A 20,383-nucleotide genomic window follows, 5' to 3' on the forward strand; every position below is an offset into this window, starting at 1 on the left:
GTTGCTGAAGAAGACGGTCGGGTTTTGACCCGATGTAAACGCTTGAATCCAAGCTCGCATGCCGAGAAGACCGGAACTCTACGTGCCTCAGCTTGCCCCTTCATGAGGCCAACGAGAATGGCATAGGTGTCCAAGAACATCCCATGTACGTGATCCAGTGGAGATGATATACGACTCTGGGGGTCGTGGGGGCATGTACCGTACCAGTCCGTTAACGCGTACCCGTTGCCTGTCAAGGAGCGTGCGAAACAGGAGAGACAGGGGTTAATCTCTCCGCCTCTCCAACTATTTTATCTTCCAGCTTCACTCGGCTCTCTGTACATCGGATGGAGTTTAAACGAGTTGGTGTACTAGGTGGGTACGTTTTCTTTCAACGCTTGTCTGGAACTGCGTTGATAGCCGAATGTCCAGGTTCTCCGCTTGTCACCCTATGCGATCCGCGACAACAATGACATCCATTGCATAGGCGGTGGCCAGTTAGGCCGCATGCTGGCAGCTGAAGCATCGCTGCTCACTGTCCCAATCGTGATCCTCGATAAAGGCGACGCCGCTCCAGCCAAGCAGGTTGTCTCATCCTCAGAGCACATCGACGGTGCCTTTACCGACCCGGAGAAGATAAAACAACTCGCTGGCAAGGTCGATGTCCTAACGGTTGAGATTGAGCACGTTGGCGTGGATGTGCTCGAGGAGATACATAATGCGGGAAAGGTCCAGGTTCATCCGAGTCCGACGACTATCCGAACGATCCAGGACAAGTTCCGGCAAAAGGAACATCTGCTGAAGCATGGGTGCTCCATCGGCGAGTTCTGTGCCATTGAAAGCAGCGTGGAAGGCATCAAATCCGTTGCCGAACGTTTCGGGCTGCCGCTCATGATCAAGAGCCGTACGCTTGCTTATGACGGTCGCGGGAACTACGTGCTCAAAGATCCGTCCGCCGCCGAACAGGCGCTATCCTTCCTCTCCGACCGCCCTCTTTATGCCGAGAAATGGATGCCGTTCGACAAGGAGATCGCGGTAATGGTGGTTCGTTCCGTCTCCGGAGAGGTTATATCGTACCCGGCTGTGGAGACCGTCCATAAGGAAAACATCTGTCACTTGGTATTTGCTCCACTGCGTGTTCGAGATGCCAGTGTCGCCACGAGAGCGCGCAACGTCGCCGAAGCAGCAGTCAGGACATTCGATGGAGCAGGCGTCTTTGGTGTGGAGATGTTCCTCATGCATGACGGTGAGTCGCTCTCTTGCACTATTCAGCGGCCGTGAACGGACGGACTCCCAGGCTCAATATGCATCAACGAAATTGCACCGCGACCTCACAACTCCGGACATTATACCATTGAGGCGTGCGCCACGTCGCAATACGCGAACCATCTCCGCGCTATCCTGGACCTCCCTCTCGGATCCACAGAGTTGATCCACCCAGCTATCTCCACTTGCATGCTCAACATCATCGGGGCGTCCTCTTCCTTCGACGATATCAACTCCGTCGTTGACGCTGCTCTCAAAACACCCGGGGCCCGCGTGCACATGTACGGCAAGAGCGAATGTAGGAAAGGTCGCAAGATGGGGCACATCACTCTCACAGCCGATTCGGATGCGCAACTGCGATCGCGGCTACGGCCACTTCTCCTTGCTCTACCGGGTACCTCCGAAGATGAAGCGAACTCCTTCTGTCCGCCGACACCCGCTCCTGCTCATAACCATGCCTTGCCTCTCGTTTCGATAATCATGGGATCGGATTCAGACTTGCCCGTCATGATTCCAGCTGCTCGTATCCTCGAGAAGTTCGACATTCCCTACGAGCTCACAATTGTTTCCGCGCATCGGACGCCCCATCGCATGGTTGACTTCGCCAGGTCGGCGGCAGCAAGAGGTGTAAGGGTGATTGTCGCAGGCGCGGGTGGTGCTGCGCATCTGCCTGGAATGGTCGCGGCATTGACCGCATTGCCTGTCATCGGTGTACCCGTCAAAGGCAGCTCACTGGACGGCGTGGATTCACTGCATAGTATCGTGCAAATGCCCGTGAGTAGGCTATCTGCTTCAGTCAGGACGCGCTCGCTAACTTGCTTTTCAGAGAGGCATCCCGGTCGCGACCGTGGCTATCAATAACGGGATGAATGCTGGTCTACTAGCAGTACGCGTTCTATCGGCGGGTTTGCCGCAGTTAGTCACTGCGATGGAAGGCTACATGAAGAACATGGAGAACGAAGTCACGGGCAAAGTCGAAAAGCTCACTGAGATCGGATGGCAGGATTACAAGGTCATCAAGACCTGAACAGCAGCACCACCGCTACTGCACTCAAGTCAATCGAGTTGGTTCGTCTACAGTGATACATAGCATAGAGAAAAGGCGGATAGAAGATCAGTTGTGCTTTCCGGTCTTTACCGCAGCGATCCACCGAACTGGTGAAATGCCGGAGTGCTAGCAATACCCGCATCTGGACCGAATACCCCTTGACTAAATCTCACGAGTCGAAACATTGATGAGGACGGCGAGAATCGCGTCAAACCGTCTGATGCGTTGAGCACAGCGGTACTTGATGATCAGAGGACGGAGCAGACTGCAGCCACGAAGAAGTCCGTAGCCCGAAGAGCTTTGTCGGGCTTCACAGGCGGGCAGAGGATCTCCTCTTCGTTCCATCGTCGACTCTCCCCTTGTCTGCTTTTCTGGCCACCAGGCACGCCCGGGCCCATAATTATTAAATTCAGACGCGCCAACGCTTGCAATTGACTGCGGCTTGCGTTACGGCATTACACAACCCCACGTTCACGGCCTGCAAACCCGTTTGCTACACCAGCAAGCGACATTCGTGACACTGACGACGGCTGCAAACCTGCAGAGTACGAATTGGCGACGACAGTGTATGGAGACATTACACAGCAAGGCATAAACCCTCCTCGCTTACGAACAGGCCAGTGGACTCATCCAGAGAAGGTCCCGCCTGAAACGACTTACCTTCGTCGTTGTAGACTAGTATACGATGAACGACGCTCAGAATGCAGACCCTAACGATACACCCCGTTCGTCTCTATCACCGAACCAAGCCCCCCAGTGGGCACCACCACGGTCCCCATTACCTCCCCATCGCCTGGCCAAACTCGCAAACGCGCTCGGCATATCAACACCCCTACCATACCACCACTCTCCGTTCTCCGCATCGTCACCGAACCTCGCGTCGCCATTCCTGCCCGGCTCTTCTCCCTCCGGATCGGACTTTCACCGCTCTCCGACCCCGTCTGCACTATCCTCAACCCCATGGTCCGCGTCCACAGTCGTAGGACCCACTTCCAAATACTTACTGCACGTCATTCCTCCTCCCGACCTTCCTCATGCTACCGACGACCTAACACCACCACCACCAACGGCATCAGGGTACCATCCGCAATTTCGTCGCGGCGTCGTGGTCCCATTGCACCAATCATTGCAATTGCAGCTTGCAGCCATCGCCAGGGAGTATGCTCTGCCCAGCACGTCGGGACTGGTGCTATACTTGGTGCTGTCCTCACCAGGAGCAGCTTTCGAGGGAGTCCCGGACGATGAACCTGGTCCCCGCGTATCCGAAGACATGTGGAAGCACGTCTGGATTCGAGCGTTGAAGGCTGAGCGAGAGGATTTCGGCCCTTCTCGTAGCGCGACACCTATGCTCGGTCGTGCCTCGCCTGGACCTTTGTCCCCTCAGCCGACGGGCTCCAATTCGCAGCTCCGTACGCTGATGAGCCCCAGAACCATAGATCTCTCGCATTCGTTCCAGTTTCCACCTACCCCATCACCCTCAACACCCTCCTCGGCCAGTGCTGCCTCGCACCTCCAGCGAAACCTGTCGTCATCCACCAGCGCTCGTTCACGATCTCCCATTCCCCATTCTCACCGATCCGACTCTGACCCCATCGCTCCATCACTTACACGACGACCCTCGTCGGCTTCGTCGACGAACCCGGACGCCGACCTCTTGGGCTTCGATCTCCCCGGCCTCACCTCGCCTTCCTTCGTACCAGTCCTAGCGAAGGTCGAGTTCGATATCGACAAACGCAAAGCGACTTGGTTCGACCCCTGGATACGGAGTCGCAGGCTTAATCACAAGAAACGCAAGGCTTCTGCGGCGAGCTCGATGCCTCCCAGTAGTCTTGGGAGCAGGGAACAATCTATTGCGGAGGGTGAGGAGGGTAGGGAGGAGAGGAAACCACCATTAGAACTGGAGATCCTGCGAAATCAAACGTCCAGTCCCTCCTCTCTCTTTTCTTTGGCCAAAACAGCCGACGAGAGTCAACCAAATGAGTATGCACCGTTGGAGGACGAGGACGGGGACGGGGACGAGGTTGATGCAGGCGATGCAGATCCCACTATAGTTGGTCCTGGTGCCAAGGATCCCCTAACGGATGTGTTTGGTACAGATGAAGAGACTTGGGCGACCATGCGGGCTGAGGAACAAGCGGACGATGACGAAGGTCCAGATTCCCGCCGAACCACCATACGGCGAACAGTTACTCAGAACGAGAGCATCGTCCAACTTGCGATCAGTGCCGGCGACCTAGGCTCATTGCCGGAACCAGAGGAGGTGGTGGTGGTCGAGGACGAGACAGAGAAAGAGGTGGAAGAGGTACAGCACATCTTGAGGCGGATGTCGAAAGGTCCTGAGGGAGAGCCGGGCACCGGAAGCGTGGAGGCGTCGCCCGGTCGGAGTCGTAGTCCAACGGGCGGTACGCCTAAGAAGCGCGTACCACCGCCGTTGAAGCTCGAACCCACTAGCTTGGGCTCTAGCGGAGAGGCTGCCGTCCCGCTCAATGCCTTGGGATCAAGTCACTTGCCGTACCTGACAGGCGAGCAGCCGGACACACCGGCTGTCACGGAACCGGTTGATAACAGCAGTGGTGAGAAGGCTCTCGGGAAGATGACAAGTCCGGTAGAGAGGAGGGGTGGAGCCTTCTATGAGGATCTTGACCTGGGTTTGGAACCGAGCGTTGAAGCCGAAGACGAAGAGGAGGTGAGATATGGTCATTTTCGTCACTAAAAGTCTCTGACACATATCCGTTGTAGTGGGATTCTAGCGACCCGGATGATCACCGACGGAGTCAGTACATCATGAGAGCGCAATTAGATGAGATTGAAAGGGTGCGCTATCACAAGTGATGAATTTTGTGGCGCCGGCTAATTCCCTGATAGACACTGAACCAGCTTTCGCCGAGCACGCTCCAATACGACCTCCCAGAGACTGGCTCCCCGAGCCTCGATCGAGGATCAGGCTTGAGTCCAACATCGTCTCTGGGTAATTCTCTTGCGGTGCCTTCGACCACAGGTAGTCCCGCTCTAGGGAACGGACGCGGGTCCTCTCATCGTATGGCGACAGCTCGCAGTGCGAGCATATCAGGCTTTTCTGTGAAACCTACCATGTCCATTGCTCAGGAAGAAGAGGTACCACAATGGCCTGCTGTCCCGTTTTCCATGGCTCGCACTCCTTCACCTTATTCGGAAGCATCGGATCGAGACATCAGCGCACCGCCCTCCCCGCCGGGGCCGCCCCGACTGGCCATCAACGGAGTAAGCAAGGAAATCCCTTACTCAGGTCGTAGGTCTGCTTCTGGCCAAATCTCCGAAGAGACGAAACGCCGGCAGCGAGAGCTCGAGGAAGAGCAAGGGATTTACCCGCCGCTGACGCCTAGCGTGGCTCGAAGTGCCGAATCTCCCGTCATCCCGCTTTCACCTGACCCTTTCGGTCGCTTCTCGTCCACGGAATCAGGTACGACCGTTGCCAATGACGAGCATGCATCGTCGCGAATGACTAGTCGCGCGAACTCGCAGCTTTCGATGGTGGACGACGACATCTCTGAACCTCGTTTGCCCCGCGCGTCCAGTCGATTCTCTGCCGATTCTATCGACCAGAACTTGCAGTCAGCGTCGAAGGCCCCCAAGGGATCCACTCCCCTTGTAAGCGTGAAAGGTATCAAGAAACTGTGGCGGAAGAGCAACAAGAACTCCATTTCCTCCACCGCCGACCGGCCTCCGCGCTCACCGTGGCCTGCGGACTCCTTCCAGGACCAAGCAGATGCTCCACCGCTCCCGAAATCGCCGCAGGTCACTTCGGCGACGCTCTTGCAGCATCAGAACGGATCTCCCGCCGAACAGAACGGACGCGACAGTGGCGGCGGGATAAGTACCGGACATTCGCCACAGCCATCCATATCGTCAAGACCTGGTACGTCTATGTCCAACGGCCCGCGCAGCTCTGCGCCACCGCCACCAGCAGCTGCGGATGAGAGGAGAAACACTGCGAGAAAATCTATTCTCAAGACATGGAAGTCCGCGGCCAGTAGTTTGGCGCAGCAATCGCGCGAGCAAGGTTCTGATGGAGGCTCTGATGCCTCTGGATCTCAGCGAGGGAGTATGGACGCGTCAAAGAGGAAGAGGCGGCCAAGCATGTTCGAAGTCGCGAACGCCGTTCTCAACCGGGGTTCGAACGTCTCGGAGATCCCTCCCAGCCCTATAGTGCCGGAGCAATTCCGTGCAATGCAAGCGAACGGGCCGTCGCCACTGACACAGTCACCGCCGCGCGTGAGCTCGCTGTCGCAAAGCAGGATGTCCATGACTGCCTCCAAGACCTCCAGCTCGTCAGCGTTGGCGGCCTCGCCACCAAGGAGCGGATCAGTTGTATCAACATCTCCGCGACCATCCTATGACAGCAGTTTCGATACGAGCGAGTTCGAAATGGTGGATACGCACGGTCTCCCGCGTTCGCAAACCTATCACCATGGGATGGACCACTCTTTCACATCCCATTCATAGCAGTGTCGTTGTACTAATCTTCATCTTCATGTTGATATCAATTTATGCTGATATATATTGCTCTCTTCATGCACATAATTCATCTTGTTTCCTTTTCTTCAACCACCCTCTTACCAACCGGGTAGTCGTTATTGTCTTGGTACATATGTATTCTACTCACTGCGACGTGAAATCCCTCACTATGGTCACTCAGTATCGCTAGCTGGATGAACTCAGCGGAGGTCGCCAACTGTACAAGAATAAAACATATCCTAGCATACTGAACCCCCCCCCCCCGCACGGACTCCTAGAATGAGTGTTCCGTAGAGTCTTTGCCTGTAGAAGAGGTGCTGGAAGAACCGGAGGACACCGTTGTCAATATGCCGTCGATGTAGTTCGCTCCACTCCTGTACACCCCCGGATCAGGTTTTCCATGAGATGCAGATGAGTGAGCCCTTCACGTACCATTTCTGATGGGTAAGCACGTCACAGCCGATTTCCTTCTCCTTGCGCTGTATCAGTTCCACATAAGCTAGCATGCCATCATCCTTATACCGAGCGGCCAGCTCGGCCGTTGTGACCGCCCCACTGTGCAGGCCCGCCAGCGAGATCAGTTGAAGTACAAAACCCTCCTTAGCAAGCTCCCAGATGAAATTCTTGAGATCCGCGTCCGAAAATCCGTGCGCCGACCAATTGAAGGATGGAGACAAGTTGTACACAAACATCCTGCGCTCAACCATTAGACTTGCAACCCGCTGTGATTATGTGTCGCCTCACTTCCCGGGGAATTTCTCCCTGATCCGACGAGCGAACGTACGCGCCTGCTCTAGGTTGGGTTCCTTGGTCTCGAGCCAGAGCAGGTCCGAATGCGGTGCGAAGGCCATGCACCGCCGAATCGCAGCTTCCAAGCCGCCAGTGTAGTGGTAATAGCCCTCTCGTGTTCGCGGCACTGAACAAAACCGCATGATAAGCGATAACTCGGACTACTACACGGACAACTCACGATCCCAGTCCCATTCCACGTCCCGACCAAGAATCTCTTTGGCGATCTGACGAGCTTCAGAGTTACTGCCCCCAAACGCTGCACTGAGATACTTCTGGTACGTTGCTGCCTTGTCAGCAAAATGCGTTGCAGATATAGCCTTCTCCACCGCTACCAGGACTAGTTAGAGAAGTAAAAGCCAACTCAATTACCAAGCTTCACCTTCGTGAAACGTGCACAGAGTGTGTTCCTCCGTCCATTTTTGTTCGAGCTCGTCTATCTGCGCCCCTGTGGCACCTTGAGCCTCTGCTTCCGCAATAAGAACAGATAATGGCTTCTCGTGGCCGCTGCCAATTCGTCAGCATCAAATGCTTTTGTTGTGAATATGGAAATGCGCGTACGAAGTAGGGCATCCCTTGATATAATCATGATCCGATACGTCCACCGTACTGCTGATAAGTTTGCCAGACTCCGAGTCCGTTCTGGCAATGAGGATCATAGGCACCTAAATGTATTTGAGTTGAACTGGTTTTGCTCGCGAGGATAGCAATTGCTACCGTACCTCCATCATGTCCAGCTGAAATCTGCTAGCTACAAGACGGGAGACATGTGTAGATGCTGGTACAAGCACTTTGCCTGCGAGGTGCCCGCATTTCTTGCCACCATGAAGTTGGTCCTCCATGTGAATTGCTGCAGCGCCCTGAGATCGCAATACTCAGCGGCAAGTGAGCAAATACGAGGGAGAAAACGTACGGACTCGGCGAAGAGCTTGACGAGTTTCATGACGGAAGTCAGGCCGCCGTGTCTGCAATGGTCACAGCGGATTCAATATAGAGCCTCGTAACAATACCGTCTCTTACCCTGTATCTGCATCCGCAATGATAGGCCGGAGGTAATCTATCGCTTCCGGAGGTTGCTTGCCTGCGTTAATGGCCGCGATCCGTTCGTCGTAATGCTTCTTATCGTGTAATTGCTGGGCACGGCATATGCGCTGCACTTGATTGGGAACGGTGGTATAAGGGTAATCCCTGTCGCATTATGGTCACGCTCCGCATTGGAGAAGTCAAGTTATGCAGTGCTTACCCGAAATCAGGGCCGACTTCGTTGGACGCAGTTGTCAGAACGCTGCTACAAGCCCAACCACTAATATACACCACTTCTTGATGCTTTGCCATCTGGGTCATCTGGACCGGGTCAATCGCACCCATAGTGTGTACGGGCTTGCCCTCCTTGGCACGTTCCTCCAGCAACCGCCATAGCTTATCTGACGCTAAACTCGCGTACTGCTGCAGGGGGCGGAAGCTGCCTTGTTTAGCGACTACCTGGCCGGCGGTGTACGTCCTCGAGACATTGGTGAACCGAGGAGAGTTGAAGTAAGAATCTAGCGAGGACACTCGAGACGCAAACTCTGCGGACTGCGACTCGGCCGACGGTAGGGTCAATGGAAACGCAGGCGTAGCGGACATAGCACGGGAGTAGAGCAAGAGATGGCGACGACCTCCTAGCCTGGTGCACCCTCGTACAAACATCGTGTTGAGTCCTCGCTGCCCCAGATGGCAGAGTGCGGGGTAAAGCGGCAGCCCGAGACGTATCATATACCATCTCCGGCTATTGCCGGCTCATTCGGTGACCGGAGGCTTTGTTGCACTTAACATGGGATCCATTACTCGAGCATTATTACTGATACATTGGTCAGGACTGACATTCACCAGTGTTAAGCACCACCAATACTGGTGGCTAAATTAGTCTTCTTACGTTGTTTCCTGGGCTTCTTCGAGACAGAACTCGGATTCGCTGTGTCAGACTCACGGATGGCGGAGCCATAACCTGGACACGGGATAAGCGTAAGGGTTTGGAGAACCGCTGCTTGGACGTACCTGTGAAAGGATCGACTGGTCTTCTCCGTTTTTCGCCTGCACGCGAAGCGGTCTCCTCAGGGGTACCACTCTCATAATCGTCAGCCTTGGCTTTACCCTTGTCTTGCGGTATGCCAGACGCCTCCTCTTCATGCTCCTCTTCAGATTCGTCCTCTATAACCTTCAAAGCTTCCCCATCTTCACTCCCGTCCTCGTCTTCTTCTGTGAGCTTCTTCTGGTAGTCGGCCCTTTCGCGCATTTTGCTAGTAACCTTTACGGGGACTTCCTCGTTGAATCGTATGTGGGTGTTCTCTTGCCTCGTGGGCGGATCAACTCGTGCTTGGGATATTGCATGTTTGATGAACCGGCTTGCGACGCCCTTGTCCACAACGAGAGAACCTGGAAGGGGCAAACATGAATCTTGATGAAGAGACACGCGAAAGATGATGCGGACGTCTAGCAGGATCCTCCGCCTCCTTGATCTTTTCGAAGTATTTCTTCACGCGTTCCTAGTGAACTGTGAGCGCTTGGGCTGAAGTATCTTCCGAAGACATGTACCAGCTCTTGTATTATGGGGTGGGCCATTGGATCAATCCCCATGGCTCTCAGGTATACTACGGGGCAAGGAAATAAACTCAGGGATGAGCAGTGCAAGAATCCGCAATCTGCAATATGTACTGACTGAATATGAGGTCGTATGTCACATATGGGACTAGCACATGCAGCTTCGCTTGCTGTATAACATCCAAGCCAAGGGACGTCTCTGGTAAACTTTGTGCTAACAGAGGCTCCAGCTGCGCCTCGAGCTCATCGAGAGATTTGTTCAGTCCGGAAACTTTCGCCTTGAGCTTGCTCGTAGACATAGTGAGGTCGGACGAATCCTGCGCCGAGTGGGTCTTTCGATTCAGAAGGAGCACCGAGATGACGAGTGTCGTTGTTGATTTCTGTCAACCGAGAAAAGTTGACGCGAGAGAAGCGGCTGGTTAACGCGCTCCTTGACATGGTACTTCACCTCATTCGCTCCCAGAAGCGCTCGCTAACGAATATCGTTCTAGTCTTCGGAGCTACGATACACGGCCAACACTCAACTTGAGCATTGTATGTTATTACAAGCTATCCTGTGTGCAAGGGTCGATCGTTGACCGTTCTCTAGTGCATGCTCGCTACACAGGCACAGGTGGATATCTCCATTACGTCTGACGGAATCGGCAGCTGATCGTTTTCATCCTTCAGGACATGCGGATTTGACGAAGTGGTATGTCTGTTCTCCTCTGCCTCGCGAGTCTCGCCTTGTCTGACGCACAGGTCAGGGAGTGGCTCACCCACCAGCATCGCGATACACTGTCGTCCATAGTCGGCCATCCCACTTTGCTCTCGTACTTGGCTATTGCTGATGGGGAGGCGACCGGCCGTGTCAAGTTTGAGATGACCGAGGTGCGCCCACTTCGCTGTCCCTTATGCAGTCTTGATCTCTCACCGTATCGACTTCATAGCGCATGTTGCAACCGTGCGGTCCTCCACCTAAAAAGGACGAAGATTAGGACTTTGTTCATGGCGTCTCAAAGTGTTTGGTGTCGTGCATCTCTACATACCATCGCTTGTACTGGTGTTCCTGAATCCAATCAACGTTACAGCTGCTGCATTGCGTATACTACCCCTCAGATAGAACAGACGACTCTATGCGTGATACTCACCGTCATTTGATTCAACGCTTGAGAACGGGCGGAACAGCGACGTTGGCTAGTAGACTTTGTCTCCTGTCTCACTCATCCGTTTTATCAACTCTGACTGGATTCAAACTGTCCTGCAACCTTGGCCACCTACCCCGACGAGCGGTCGAGCTCCAGCTCGCAGACGTTGCAATAACCCCACGAGTTCTTCACCTCTGACCTGAACATCCATGAAACATAGGGTATCATCACGACTCCGACCCGCTGGTCCGCTTCAGCGCTGCAGCCCCGCCCCCGCACTTCAATATGGGTGTTCCCTTCGTCCAGCCGAGCACCACCGCACGGCCTTGCTAGTACACCGAGCCTATGTCGCCTTACGCCCGCGCCTGCTATCCCTGCTTCGCTTTTGCAAGCGTCTCAGAAATCTCGTGCGCGTGCCGTGGCTGAGACAAACACCGGTGTGGTCTATCCAAGACGTCTTATCGCGAGTTTACCTACCACATTCAGCCGGCCCCGCCCTCATTGTCTTGCACGACGATATGCTGTCGGTGCTGGACGGCACAGTCAACGTCGAACCCCGCGGCCGCCATCCACATTCGCCCACCGCATCGTCGGTGATCCCACCGGCGTCGTACTTCTTTCATTCTCTTGCCGGCAATCCCACTCTTTGAATGGACGTATATGTCATAGATTGTTCATACCGCATACTGCATACGCAAACGAGATATCACGAAACACAAAAAACAAATGAAGGTCGCACTCGGAAAATGCATAAATTCCGAGCGAGCGGGTTTTGTAGAACAACGACAGTGAAATGCGGATTAGGAACTATAAACCGTGCGGAGGGGACCGAGAGAGATATATACACATATGATACGGAAGAAGAAAAAAAGGTCAAAACAATGCATGCGAGGGGTGTACACAGATTACGGTTCCGATAGAGACAGGAAGGGTTATACGAGAGAGACAGGAGTGGGTAGCGCATAGGGCTCGGGAATTATGAACGCGCCGAGCGAAGTGGGGTGCCAAAGAGCTTGTATGCGCATGTGCACCGAAAAAAAGTAGATAAATAGAGGGAGACAAGCGCGCCCAACGTGCGTGTGGTGCAGGGCGGCGCGACGAGGAGGAGACGCAGAGAGGTTAAAAGTCGGTGATAGGTAACATACTTTGTCCAAAGCAAGAGCAGACAAGAATAAGGCCTGAAGGGCCGGTGCCGGGGGTGAGCCGCGGGCCGGAAAACTATATGCAGCGAACGAGGGGTGGAGAATTATAGAACATTAAAACGGAGGATCTGTAGTCTCGATCAGCGTTACCGATCTACTTGCGCGCTCCGGCGAGCCAATAAGAAAGCGGCTGACTCACAGAAACTTTTTGAACGCCGTGTCGCACGGCGGATGACGACGCCGACCGCCTCGTGCCTCATGCCTCCAGACGGCGCCCGGTAAAGGTCAGTAGGAGGAGCGCGTCCTCGACGCGGACCCCGGCAACCTCGACGGCGCTGATCGTCTTCAACGTCTCCATCTCCATGTCCTTCATGCGCGCAAGGTGCTCGAGCGCGGCAAACGTGAGCTCGCGCGGCGAAAAGTGCGACATGTCGTAGTCATCGTCGGCCTCGTCGCGCGGCACGCTCGAGGGTGGGGGTGGCGAGGACGAGGGGGTGAGCGCCTCGTGCTGCTCGTCGTCCGTTCCGGCGCTGGTGCTGTGCCGCTCCGCGTCGTCGACCTCCATCTTGTGCTCCCGAGAGGCGTATGCGTCCTCGTGCCCGAACATGGACGGCGTGCCGTCGCGCGAAAAGTCGATGCCGACGCTCACGTCGTCGTCGTCTCCGTCCGCCTCGTCGTCGTCCGCCTCGCCGGAGGCGAGAATGGCGTGGTGCCGGAGGCCGCGCTTCTTGGCCGTCTGGCGGAGGTTGCGGAACCAGTTGGTCACGCGTCCGAGTTCCATGCCGATCTCGAGCGCCAGCGCGCCCCGTTCCTCGATGCTCGGATTCGGTGTCTTGGCGTACAACGCCTTGAGGGCGTCGAGCTGGTACGGCTCGGGTCGACTGCGGCGCGGGCGCGCCTGTTGGCTAGAGGCCGTCGAGGGATACGGCGAACGAGAGCGCGAGTGCATCGAGGTGAGCGACTCGGAGCGGGCGAGCAGGGACGACGAGCTCAGGGATGGGTGGCTCGACGCGGGCGGGAACGCGGCGTACTCTCGCTCGCGAACGTCGGACGCTTCGTCCTCGCGGCGCTTCTTGGCCAGGCTGCGCTGGTTCTGGAACCAATTCGTGATGCTCTGGTAGCGCCTGCATCGCCGATAAGATCAGAACGTTGATCGAAATGCAAAAGTCTGATAGCCAAAACGGACGCACATCCCGATGCGCTCCCCGAGACGCTCGCGCTCTTCGCGTGACGGATGGGGGTTGGCGCTGTAGAGGTTGCGGAGCTCGTCGTGCTGGGCCTGCGTCGGGCGATTCCGGACCTTGCGGGCGAGACCGGCGGCCGCGTCGTCGGCGAACTGCCACGTGTGCCTGTCGTCCGAATAGGCGGAGGGCGCGGGAGAGAGGACGATGCGCTGGTTGGGGCGGGGAAGCTCGTCCGAGGTCGTATACGAGCCCTCGTCGTCGTCATCGTACGCGTAAGAGGACGGCGCGGGGGACGGCGGGCGCGAGAAGAGGGCGAGCGAGCCGTGGCCGGGGTGCGCTGGCACGTGGTACGCGGTCGGGGCGACGGCGGCGCGCGAGGACTCGCGTTCCGCCCTCTTGCGGAGGGCGGCGCGCCTGTTTTGGAACCAGGCGTTGACCGTCCTGGTGGGCCTGCGTTTCGAGAACAACGAGGGACGGTGAGGCGGTGTAGCAGATAAGGTTTGGAACGGTCGCGTACATGCCGATGCGCTGTCCGAGCGCGGTGCGGTCCTCGAGCGACGGGTGGTCGTCGCGCTCGTAGAGGGCCATGAGCTGCTGGACCTGGTCCGGGCGGTGGCGATGGCGGGGGCCCTTTTTGGACGCGTCCGAGTCCTGGACGGGAGACGCGGGAGGTGCAAACTCGGGAGTTGAATCCATGGGGGCGCGGGAGGCCGATTAGTCTAAGGGGGTATCGGGCAGATTAGGGAGGGGGCGGGGCGAAAGGAGGGTCGGGGGAGGGACAGGCTGATTAGGGCGGCGTCGTCGGGGTTGGAGGGAAGGGGAGGGGAGGCATGACAGGTGGGCGGGCGTAATGTAATATGATGGTGGAAAATTCAGAGTTTGGGGGTCTCGGTCGTGGCACGAAGGGAATGTGCCGGTGTGTGTCTGATCAGATTGCTCGGCGAACGCGAACTGCCCTGGCCGCTATCTCTGTCTCTGTCTCATACATACAACAACGGCGTGCATTGCCTCTGGCCGTCGCAGGACGGCGCCACGTGCGCGCACTATGACCGTATCCGTCGTGCGTCTGGCCTCGCGACCGGTCCCACGCCCTTCCCCACGCCGCGGAAGCATCCGTCGGCGACCAGAGCCCAGCCTAATCTACTCAACCGGATATCCTCTGCGACACCTACGCATGCCGCCCCTCGTCGCCGCCGGGGCCGATGTGCTTGATCCACGCCCCGATCGATCCTCTGCGCACCCCCCGCTCAGCCCAACGACCGCGCGCGAGACAGCGGAGGGACTCACAGGAAGCCCTCGTGGCGCAGGAACAGCGCCCGCTTCGTGCCCTTGCTCCAAAACCGGATCGCGTACGACAGCGTCCCGATCGTTGCCGCGTGCCCCCGGATGAAGCAGCCCCCAAAGTAGATGCGCTCCAGGTCGTACTTTTCCGCGTTCATGTACGCGATCTGCCCGATGTTGTTCGACACCGCGTACAGCAGGCTCTTGCTGATGTCTTCCGGCGAGAACGCACGCTTCTCGCCCTTCTTGAACACCTTCCCGAACGAGCTCGCGATCGTCGTCGACTTGAGCCCCAGCTTCCCGTAGTCTTGCCCGTAGATGTCCCCCACCAGCATGTCCACCGCCGCGTTGTCGCCTCGCTCGGACAACGACAGCATCTCTGCGCAAACAAATAAGGATCGTCCATCAGCACCGTTTTCTCTTTCACAGCGATCGCAGATGCGCGCCCCCACCGTCGAACGACGTCGCGGGCGTGAGCAGGCTCAGCAGGCCCCACAACGTTCCACCGCCCAGACTCGTCCCGCTCACTCGCTCGAACGAGCCGTCTTCGTCCACCTTGATGATCGACACCCCCGATCCGATGTTCACGAGCAAACACGGCAACTGCCACGTCGGATCCTGCTCGAACGCGATAGCGTACTTGGGCGGGTTCGGACTCGGTCGTTCCAGCCCCCCGTCCCCTCCGCTCGCGCCGCCGCCGCTGCTCTCCGGCACGTCCGAAAAGTAATACACCTCGTCCGGGATGAGCGTGATAAACTTGAGCCCCTCGATCAGACACTCCATCTCGTCCTCCCTCCAGACCTCCACCCCGAGCTCCTCCTTGAACATGTCGTAGAACCGGTGCGCGCCTCCCCCGGTCGCGACCATCTTCACGCTCTGTCGCATCGCCTCCTCGCTCACCCCGTTCACCTCCGCGCTGCTCCGGATCAGCTCTCGCACGAACGCGACGCAGTCCCCGATGTGCTCCGTCTCGAATCGCGCAAAGTTGAGCGAGCCGCCGGGAAAGTGTTGCAGCGACGCCCGCCGTCGGAGCCGCTTCCGGATGCTGTCTTCCAGCGGGTTCGACGCCGCCGACTCGAGCACGAGCGGCGTCAGCGCCCCGTTCCGCTTTGCGAGGGACGAGCCGGCCGTCGGAGGCGACGAGGGCGGCGACTGGGATGATGTCGATGCGGCCCCGTTCACGCGGCCGTTCAATTCGGGCGAGGGAGGTGGGTCGGGCGAGCGGGTAAAGTAGACGACCTTGGCCAACGAGCCACCGACCTGTCGTAGCGCCGCATGAGTTGAGCCCGAGCCATCGGCCAAATTCCAGGTCGCACTCACATCGACAGCTATATGAGACACCGGTTCGATATAGTTGGGCAGATAGATCCCTCGGCTATCCCGCGTCTGCGCATATCCGCCCAGTCAGACGAGATGACACCACACCCAGAGAGAGAAAGTGAGTGAGTGAGTGAGAGGAAAGACGGCGGCCAGACGGGGTGATATGACGGCAGAATGTCGATAAAGCTCGAACACGCAGTAGAAAGGAACCCACCTCGGGCGATTCCTCGACGAGGATCTTCGCACCGCGCGTGTCGACATGAATAGCCTTTGGCCCAGGCAGTCCTGACCCGTTCGACGTCGACGCCATCGCCAACGATACAGTGTCGTTTCTCTGAGGGAACGTTTTGCGAGGCAGATAAGCGCACACGAGCACACACGACGACCGGAGCACAGACAGGGGGGAAAGGCGCTCGAACGGCCTACAAGTAGCCGACTCGAGTGAGACGCATGATACGATAATCTCGAGGATATTTGGGCCTGGGATCGCACACTACATCGCAATTGGGTGAACGTCCGTCGTCCTCGCTCGCTCAAGTCCGCGTCGGCCGCACGCCACTCGGCCAAGCATCCAAGAACGAGCGTCGCGTTCGCATTGCGCCGACGCTTTTCGCCTCGCAGCTCTCATCCGCCACCGCGGCACACCCCGGCTAAACTCGCCCCACCCACGCGCGACAAACCCCGGTCTCCACGAAACGACAACTCCTTCCGGTATGTATCCAGTTTCAACAAATCCAAATAGGAACACGACTCCGCTTCGAACGCAAACATGCGTAATGCCAACCGTTAGTCTTTAGCCGCCGATAGCGGACACGACGAGCTCGCAAGCCTGCTGCTTCTCCGCCCTCACGCCCAGTTCGAGCGTGACGCCCTGCCCTTTCGCAAACGTCATCCGACACCGCACCAGTACCTTGCCCCCACCTCCCGCAACGAGCCCCGAGAGCTGCAGCGTATGCACCGTCGGATTCGCGGGCGACTGCGTTCCGCCTAACGGCTCCATGTTTAAGATCTCGATGATCGAGTCGCACGCCGCTGTCCGAGAGTGAGATGCGATCCGACGTGCGGCAAAAGACGGTCTCACCCTGAATGCTGTCCATTGCGGATAGCGAGAACGTTTCCGTCGCCGACGCCGCGTCCGCGAGCTGCTCCCAGTCCGTCGTGAACGTCGAGTAGCTCGGCACGATGTAGTCCGCCGCGGCGAGCTCAAGCTCCTCCAGCTGGTACTCGTCTTCGTAGCCCTCCTCCTCGGGCTCGCCTGTCGAAGGATCGAGTTCCTTGCTGACAAACTTGAGCGCTGCGGCGAACGAGGCCATCGCGTACTGCTCTGGCGAGTCGCGCGTGAAGGACACGTAGACGAGCCCGGGAGACGTAGCCGCGGTAAGCGACGGCAAAGGGATCACAAAGTCCTCCGTCAGGCCCGAATCTTCGGACGGTTGCAGTATCACAGCCACATTCTCCAACACCGTGTCGGTAATGGTGTTGGATATGTTGCACTGCGAACGTCGGTCAGGATTGCATGGACATGGCCATGACGTTGCCGATACCGTACCTGGAATACGATGTGCTCCTTGAAGATGTGCTTGACACACGATACTTGATACTCTGTCTCGCTTTCCGTGAGCGGGGTCGATTTCGTGCTGCTAAGCACTGGTCCATAGTCCGCGAACTCGGGAACCTCCGCCAACTGTTGCGCGTATTGAGACTGAGCCTCGGCCGCCGTCGGTGGAGGCGGACCGGTTGCAGCCTGGGACGGTCCAGCGACAGCGACGGTCTCCAGGGCGCTTGGGCCTGGCCGTACGTCAGCGAGTGTCGTAACTTACAAGAGACCGGACTTACGCGCAGACTCCTTCGCCGCCTGCTCGCGGCTGATCTTGGGTATGTCCGAGAGGTCAAGAGGCTCATCGGCAGCGCTGTTGTTGTTCACATACGCGACGAGTTTTGACTCGAGCGCGGCGAGCGAGAACGTCGATTCTGTGGGGGATCAAATCAGTTCTTGGTCCAGCGCATGTATCATCGGACGGACCGTCTTTGACATAAGCTTGCGCTAATGGCTCCTCATCCAAAGTCTTGAGGTACAGGGCAGCTCGGTCCCGTACTTCGTCATCGACGTCGTCAAGGCAGCTGGCACCGAAGCGCTTAGTCGTCGCAGGGCTGAACCGAGAAAAGAGGGACCCACCGGTTGAGGAGGACTCCGATGCTCTTCTTCATCGAAGCGTCCGGCACATTGACACCAAACTTCGCCATGGCTGCAACGGCGGCCGCCCGGACGGTGGCGTTCTCGAGCACAACACGATTGTAGATGTACCGGATGTACTTCGCTGGCTGCGGAGATTTGGGTCCTTCCAGGCCGAGGAGATGGAGGATGCGAACGGACAGCTTGGTAAACTCGCAGTCCTCAATGAACTCGCAGAGGTGAGAAAGCGCCTGCTCCTTGCACTCGCCAATGAACTTGATCATGTCGAAAATGGCCTCGACAACCGCGCGCTTGTAGTCGTATCCGCCCTCATCACGGAGAACGCCGGAGAGGAAGGCGAGCATGGACGCGTGCTTGGCCGGGAACTTGAGGCAGAGCGAGCGGATAGCGTCGACGATGATGACCTTGAACTCGTCGCTGATCTCGTTCATGAAGCCTGTGATCTGCTTCATAAGGCGATCTACGGAAGCTTCATTGCCGGTCTGTGCAATGACGTGAGTTGCACGAAAGGTAGATCAATTGCAAATACCATACCTTGAGAAGAGTGGTAATAGCGTAGGTCGCGATGCTCCGATTGGAATCCGTAATCAAAGCCTCCAAGTCGGGGTTGCAAGGGATGACCACGTTGGGATGGCTGACAGCAAGGGACGCTAAGGTGCGCGCGGCAGCAAATTTCAATGTGCCGCGAGGTGACGACAAGAATAGCTGCAGAACTAGGGACAGGACAGACGTCGTTAATACCAATAAGTAAAGATTCGCCGCGACGGCGTACCTGCAACAGGCTTTGAGAGTTGCGCCGGAGTGACCCCCTTCATATCACAGATAACACGCGCCGCTTCTAGGTTGACCATATCGGATTTGTGCCGTAACCATCCCTCAAGGAGCTCAAGCATGGGTCTCTGGGAGCTGGGAACAGTCAACGCAACGCGTGAATCCGATAGCGAGGCAACTTACTTTGGATCATCCTCCATGATCTTAGCAGCATAACGTATGAGCATGCAAAGCGCCATTGGGTTCTTGAGCGTAGCTCCGGATGAACTTCGCCCGCCTCCCATCTGCTGGATCATTTTCGTAACAGCCATCCGGTCCTGCTGGCGAATGAGGTAGAGCAGCCCGACGGCGTGGTATTGTGTGATATGGCTCGTGGAGGTAACCGGCTGGTAGCCAGAATTCGCCGGCGTAGGGGATGATCCCCAGCCTCCGAGATAGCCGCCGCCAGTGCTGCTACCGAAGAGCGAGCCTGAACTTTTAGGGTTGATGGCTTCCTGGGCCTCGTTCACCCAGCGTTTGACCACATCTTTCGCGGCGGGGAACAGGTGGTAGGACGATACGAGTGCTGCAGAAGATATGGATGGCGTCTTGTCCACAATAGCTGCCTTGAAGAACCGCTCCACGCCTTGAGCCATGGACGGCTAAATGCGCTTTGAGAACATCACACGGAGGTATGGGACGGCACGAGAACCCACGTCGATGATCCTGCACAAGGCCCGGATGGCGTTCGGACGATATATGACCTCTGAGTTGGGCTGCATGTCCTTCATGATGCTACTGGTCACCATGATGACATCTTCGGCGGTGGTGGCCAGCTCCTTGATGGCCAAGTAGACCATCTGCCTGAGCGCGCTCTGCAACGAGATGAACATCTATATAGTCGGCGCGACGGTTGGAGCTCACATCCTTGTGCTGGAAGAGTTTGGTCGTTCCGAAGAACAGAGTAGTAGCCTCTTGGGTACCGAAGGTCTCGCCGACATAGAGCAGGTAGACTACACGAGTGAGCAGCGCCCTGCATTTCCGCGGACTGATGGGCGAATCGTTGAAGACACGAGCTTCCTGGATAATCGTGGTCTTATCGTTGAAGTAGGAGCTCATGAGGCTATCCTCCTCCTTTTTGCCAGCGAGAGCCATGGCTGGCTGGAAATGTGGTAGCGGAGCGTTGGTTGCAGAGCTTTCGCAACGTGGTCGGATGTGGCGCAGCGAAC

The 20,383-nt window shown here is 57.1% G+C and overlaps 8 protein-coding genes across 8 annotated transcripts; 3 read left to right on the forward strand and 5 right to left on the reverse strand.

Moving 5' to 3' along the window:
* The first annotated feature begins 331 nt into the window (after positions 1–331).
* Positions 332–2,441, forward strand: PUNSTDRAFT_96255 (Phosphoribosylaminoimidazole carboxylase). Its single transcript, XM_007379265.1, has 4 exons — positions 332–354; positions 467–1,225; positions 1,277–2,019; positions 2,072–2,441. The coding sequence occupies exons 2-4, from the start codon at positions 487–489 to the stop codon at positions 2,270–2,272; spliced, it is 1,683 nt and encodes a 560-aa protein (XP_007379327.1). The 5' UTR covers positions 332–354; positions 467–486; the 3' UTR covers positions 2,273–2,441.
* Positions 2,442–2,978: 537 nt separating this feature from the next.
* PUNSTDRAFT_140710 (uncharacterized protein) lies at positions 2,979–6,669 on the forward strand (the record flags this gene model as incomplete). Its single annotated transcript, XM_007379266.1, has 4 exons — positions 2,979–4,979; positions 5,033–5,107; positions 5,159–6,544; positions 6,598–6,669. The coding sequence occupies 4 exons, from the start codon at positions 2,979–2,981 to the stop codon at positions 6,667–6,669; spliced, it is 3,534 nt and encodes a 1,177-aa protein (XP_007379328.1).
* A 392-nt stretch (positions 6,670–7,061) lies between these two features.
* PUNSTDRAFT_56739 (isocitrate lyase) lies at positions 7,062–9,202 on the reverse strand (the record flags this gene model as incomplete). The annotated part of the gene is made up of 10 exons (XM_007379267.1): positions 7,062–7,161; positions 7,220–7,480; positions 7,532–7,703; positions 7,758–7,907; positions 7,959–8,083; positions 8,138–8,241; positions 8,299–8,436; positions 8,490–8,541; positions 8,597–8,764; positions 8,820–9,202. 10 exons carry the CDS (start codon positions 9,200–9,202, stop codon positions 7,062–7,064), a joined length of 1,653 nt encoding a protein of 550 aa, XP_007379329.1.
* A 248-nt stretch (positions 9,203–9,450) lies between these two features.
* On the reverse strand, positions 9,451–10,544 carry PUNSTDRAFT_140712 (C1D-domain-containing protein; the record flags this gene model as incomplete). The annotated part of the gene is made up of 5 exons (XM_007379268.1): positions 10,275–10,544; positions 10,151–10,206; positions 10,047–10,101; positions 9,614–9,991; positions 9,451–9,563 (listed from the first exon to the last, which is right to left on the reverse strand). The coding sequence occupies exons 1-5, from the start codon at positions 10,453–10,455 to the stop codon at positions 9,451–9,453; spliced, it is 783 nt and encodes a 260-aa protein (XP_007379330.1). The 5' UTR covers positions 10,456–10,544.
* A 48-nt stretch (positions 10,545–10,592) lies between these two features.
* PUNSTDRAFT_110505 (splicing factor 3B subunit 5) lies at positions 10,593–11,133 on the forward strand (the record flags this gene model as incomplete). Its single annotated transcript, XM_007379269.1, has 6 exons — positions 10,593–10,595; positions 10,648–10,690; positions 10,746–10,769; positions 10,826–10,847; positions 10,903–11,026; positions 11,086–11,133. The coding sequence occupies 6 exons, from the start codon at positions 10,593–10,595 to the stop codon at positions 11,131–11,133; spliced, it is 264 nt and encodes an 87-aa protein (XP_007379331.1).
* Positions 11,134–11,938: 805 nt separating this feature from the next.
* On the reverse strand, positions 11,939–14,372 carry PUNSTDRAFT_49209 (uncharacterized protein). Its single transcript, XM_007379270.1, has 4 exons — positions 14,127–14,372; positions 13,616–14,059; positions 12,625–13,549; positions 11,939–12,553 (listed from the first exon to the last, which is right to left on the reverse strand). Exons 1-3 carry the CDS (start codon positions 14,303–14,305, stop codon positions 12,682–12,684), a joined length of 1,491 nt encoding a protein of 496 aa, XP_007379332.1. The 5' UTR covers positions 14,306–14,372; the 3' UTR covers positions 11,939–12,553; positions 12,625–12,681.
* A 159-nt stretch (positions 14,373–14,531) lies between these two features.
* Positions 14,532–16,621, reverse strand: PUNSTDRAFT_80763 (fumble). The gene is made up of 5 exons (XM_007379271.1): positions 16,425–16,621; positions 16,211–16,276; positions 15,343–16,150; positions 14,897–15,269; positions 14,532–14,841 (listed from the first exon to the last, which is right to left on the reverse strand). Exons 1-5 carry the CDS (start codon positions 16,518–16,520, stop codon positions 14,778–14,780), a joined length of 1,407 nt encoding a protein of 468 aa, XP_007379333.1. The 5' UTR covers positions 16,521–16,621; the 3' UTR covers positions 14,532–14,777.
* A 273-nt stretch (positions 16,622–16,894) lies between these two features.
* On the reverse strand, positions 16,895–20,343 carry PUNSTDRAFT_117915 (coatomer gamma subunit). Its single transcript, XM_007379272.1, has 11 exons — positions 20,079–20,343; positions 19,871–20,029; positions 19,359–19,816; positions 19,177–19,310; positions 18,939–19,117; positions 18,387–18,886; positions 18,234–18,331; positions 18,047–18,181; positions 17,760–17,998; positions 17,292–17,703; positions 16,895–17,242 (listed from the first exon to the last, which is right to left on the reverse strand). Exons 1-11 carry the CDS (start codon positions 20,307–20,309, stop codon positions 17,004–17,006), a joined length of 2,784 nt encoding a protein of 927 aa, XP_007379334.1. The 5' UTR covers positions 20,310–20,343; the 3' UTR covers positions 16,895–17,003.
* Between the last annotated feature and the right edge of the window lie 40 nt (positions 20,344–20,383).

This window comes from Punctularia strigosozonata (assembly GCF_000264995.1).
Source record: "Punctularia strigosozonata HHB-11173 SS5 unplaced genomic scaffold PUNSTscaffold_1, whole genome shotgun sequence".
NCBI classification, from domain to species: domain Eukaryota; kingdom Fungi; phylum Basidiomycota; class Agaricomycetes; order Corticiales; family Punctulariaceae; genus Punctularia; species Punctularia strigosozonata.

Bases quoted from the DNA above. Each gene is read 5' to 3' on its own strand.
- PUNSTDRAFT_96255 (XM_007379265.1), top strand. From the start codon at position 487: ATGCTGGCAGCTGAAGCATCGCTGCTCACTGTCCCAATCGTGATCCTC. The intron at 1,226-1,276 runs GTGAGTCGCTCT...ACGGACTCCCAG, and splicing joins GATGTTCCTCATGCATGACG to GCTCAATATGCATCAACGAA. The intron at 2,020-2,071 runs GTGAGTAGGCTA...CTTGCTTTTCAG, and splicing joins ATAGTATCGTGCAAATGCCC to AGAGGCATCCCGGTCGCGAC.
- PUNSTDRAFT_49209 (XM_007379270.1), bottom strand. From the start codon at position 14,305: ATGGATTCAACTCCCGAGTTTGCACCTCCCGCGTCTCCCGTCCAGGAC. The intron at 14,060-14,126 runs GTACGCGACCGT...CTCGAAACGCAG, and splicing joins CTCGGACAGCGCATCGGCAT to GCCCACCAGGACGGTCAACG. The intron at 13,550-13,615 runs GTGCGTCCGTTT...TCGGCGATGCAG, and splicing joins CTCGGGGAGCGCATCGGGAT to GCGCTACCAGAGCATCACGA.
- PUNSTDRAFT_80763 (XM_007379271.1), bottom strand. From the start codon at position 16,520: ATGGCGTCGACGTCGAACGGGTCAGGACTGCCTGGGCCAAAGGCTATT. The intron at 16,151-16,210 runs GTGAGTGCGACC...GCGCTACGACAG, and splicing joins TGTCTCATATAGCTGTCGAT to GTCGGTGGCTCGTTGGCCAA. The intron at 14,842-14,896 runs GTGAGTCCCTCC...GGGGGTGCGCAG, and splicing joins CTGCGCCACGAGGGCTTCCT to AGGATCGATCGGGGCGTGGA.
- PUNSTDRAFT_117915 (XM_007379272.1), bottom strand. From the start codon at position 20,309: ATGGCTCTCGCTGGCAAAAAGGAGGAGGATAGCCTCATGAGCTCCTAC. The intron at 19,118-19,176 runs GTACGCCGTCGC...TCCTGTCCCTAG, and splicing joins ACTCTCAAAGCCTGTTGCAG to TTCTGCAGCTATTCTTGTCG. The intron at 18,332-18,386 runs GTGGGTCCCTCT...CTTCGGTGCCAG, and splicing joins ATCGGAGTCCTCCTCAACCG to CTGCCTTGACGACGTCGATG.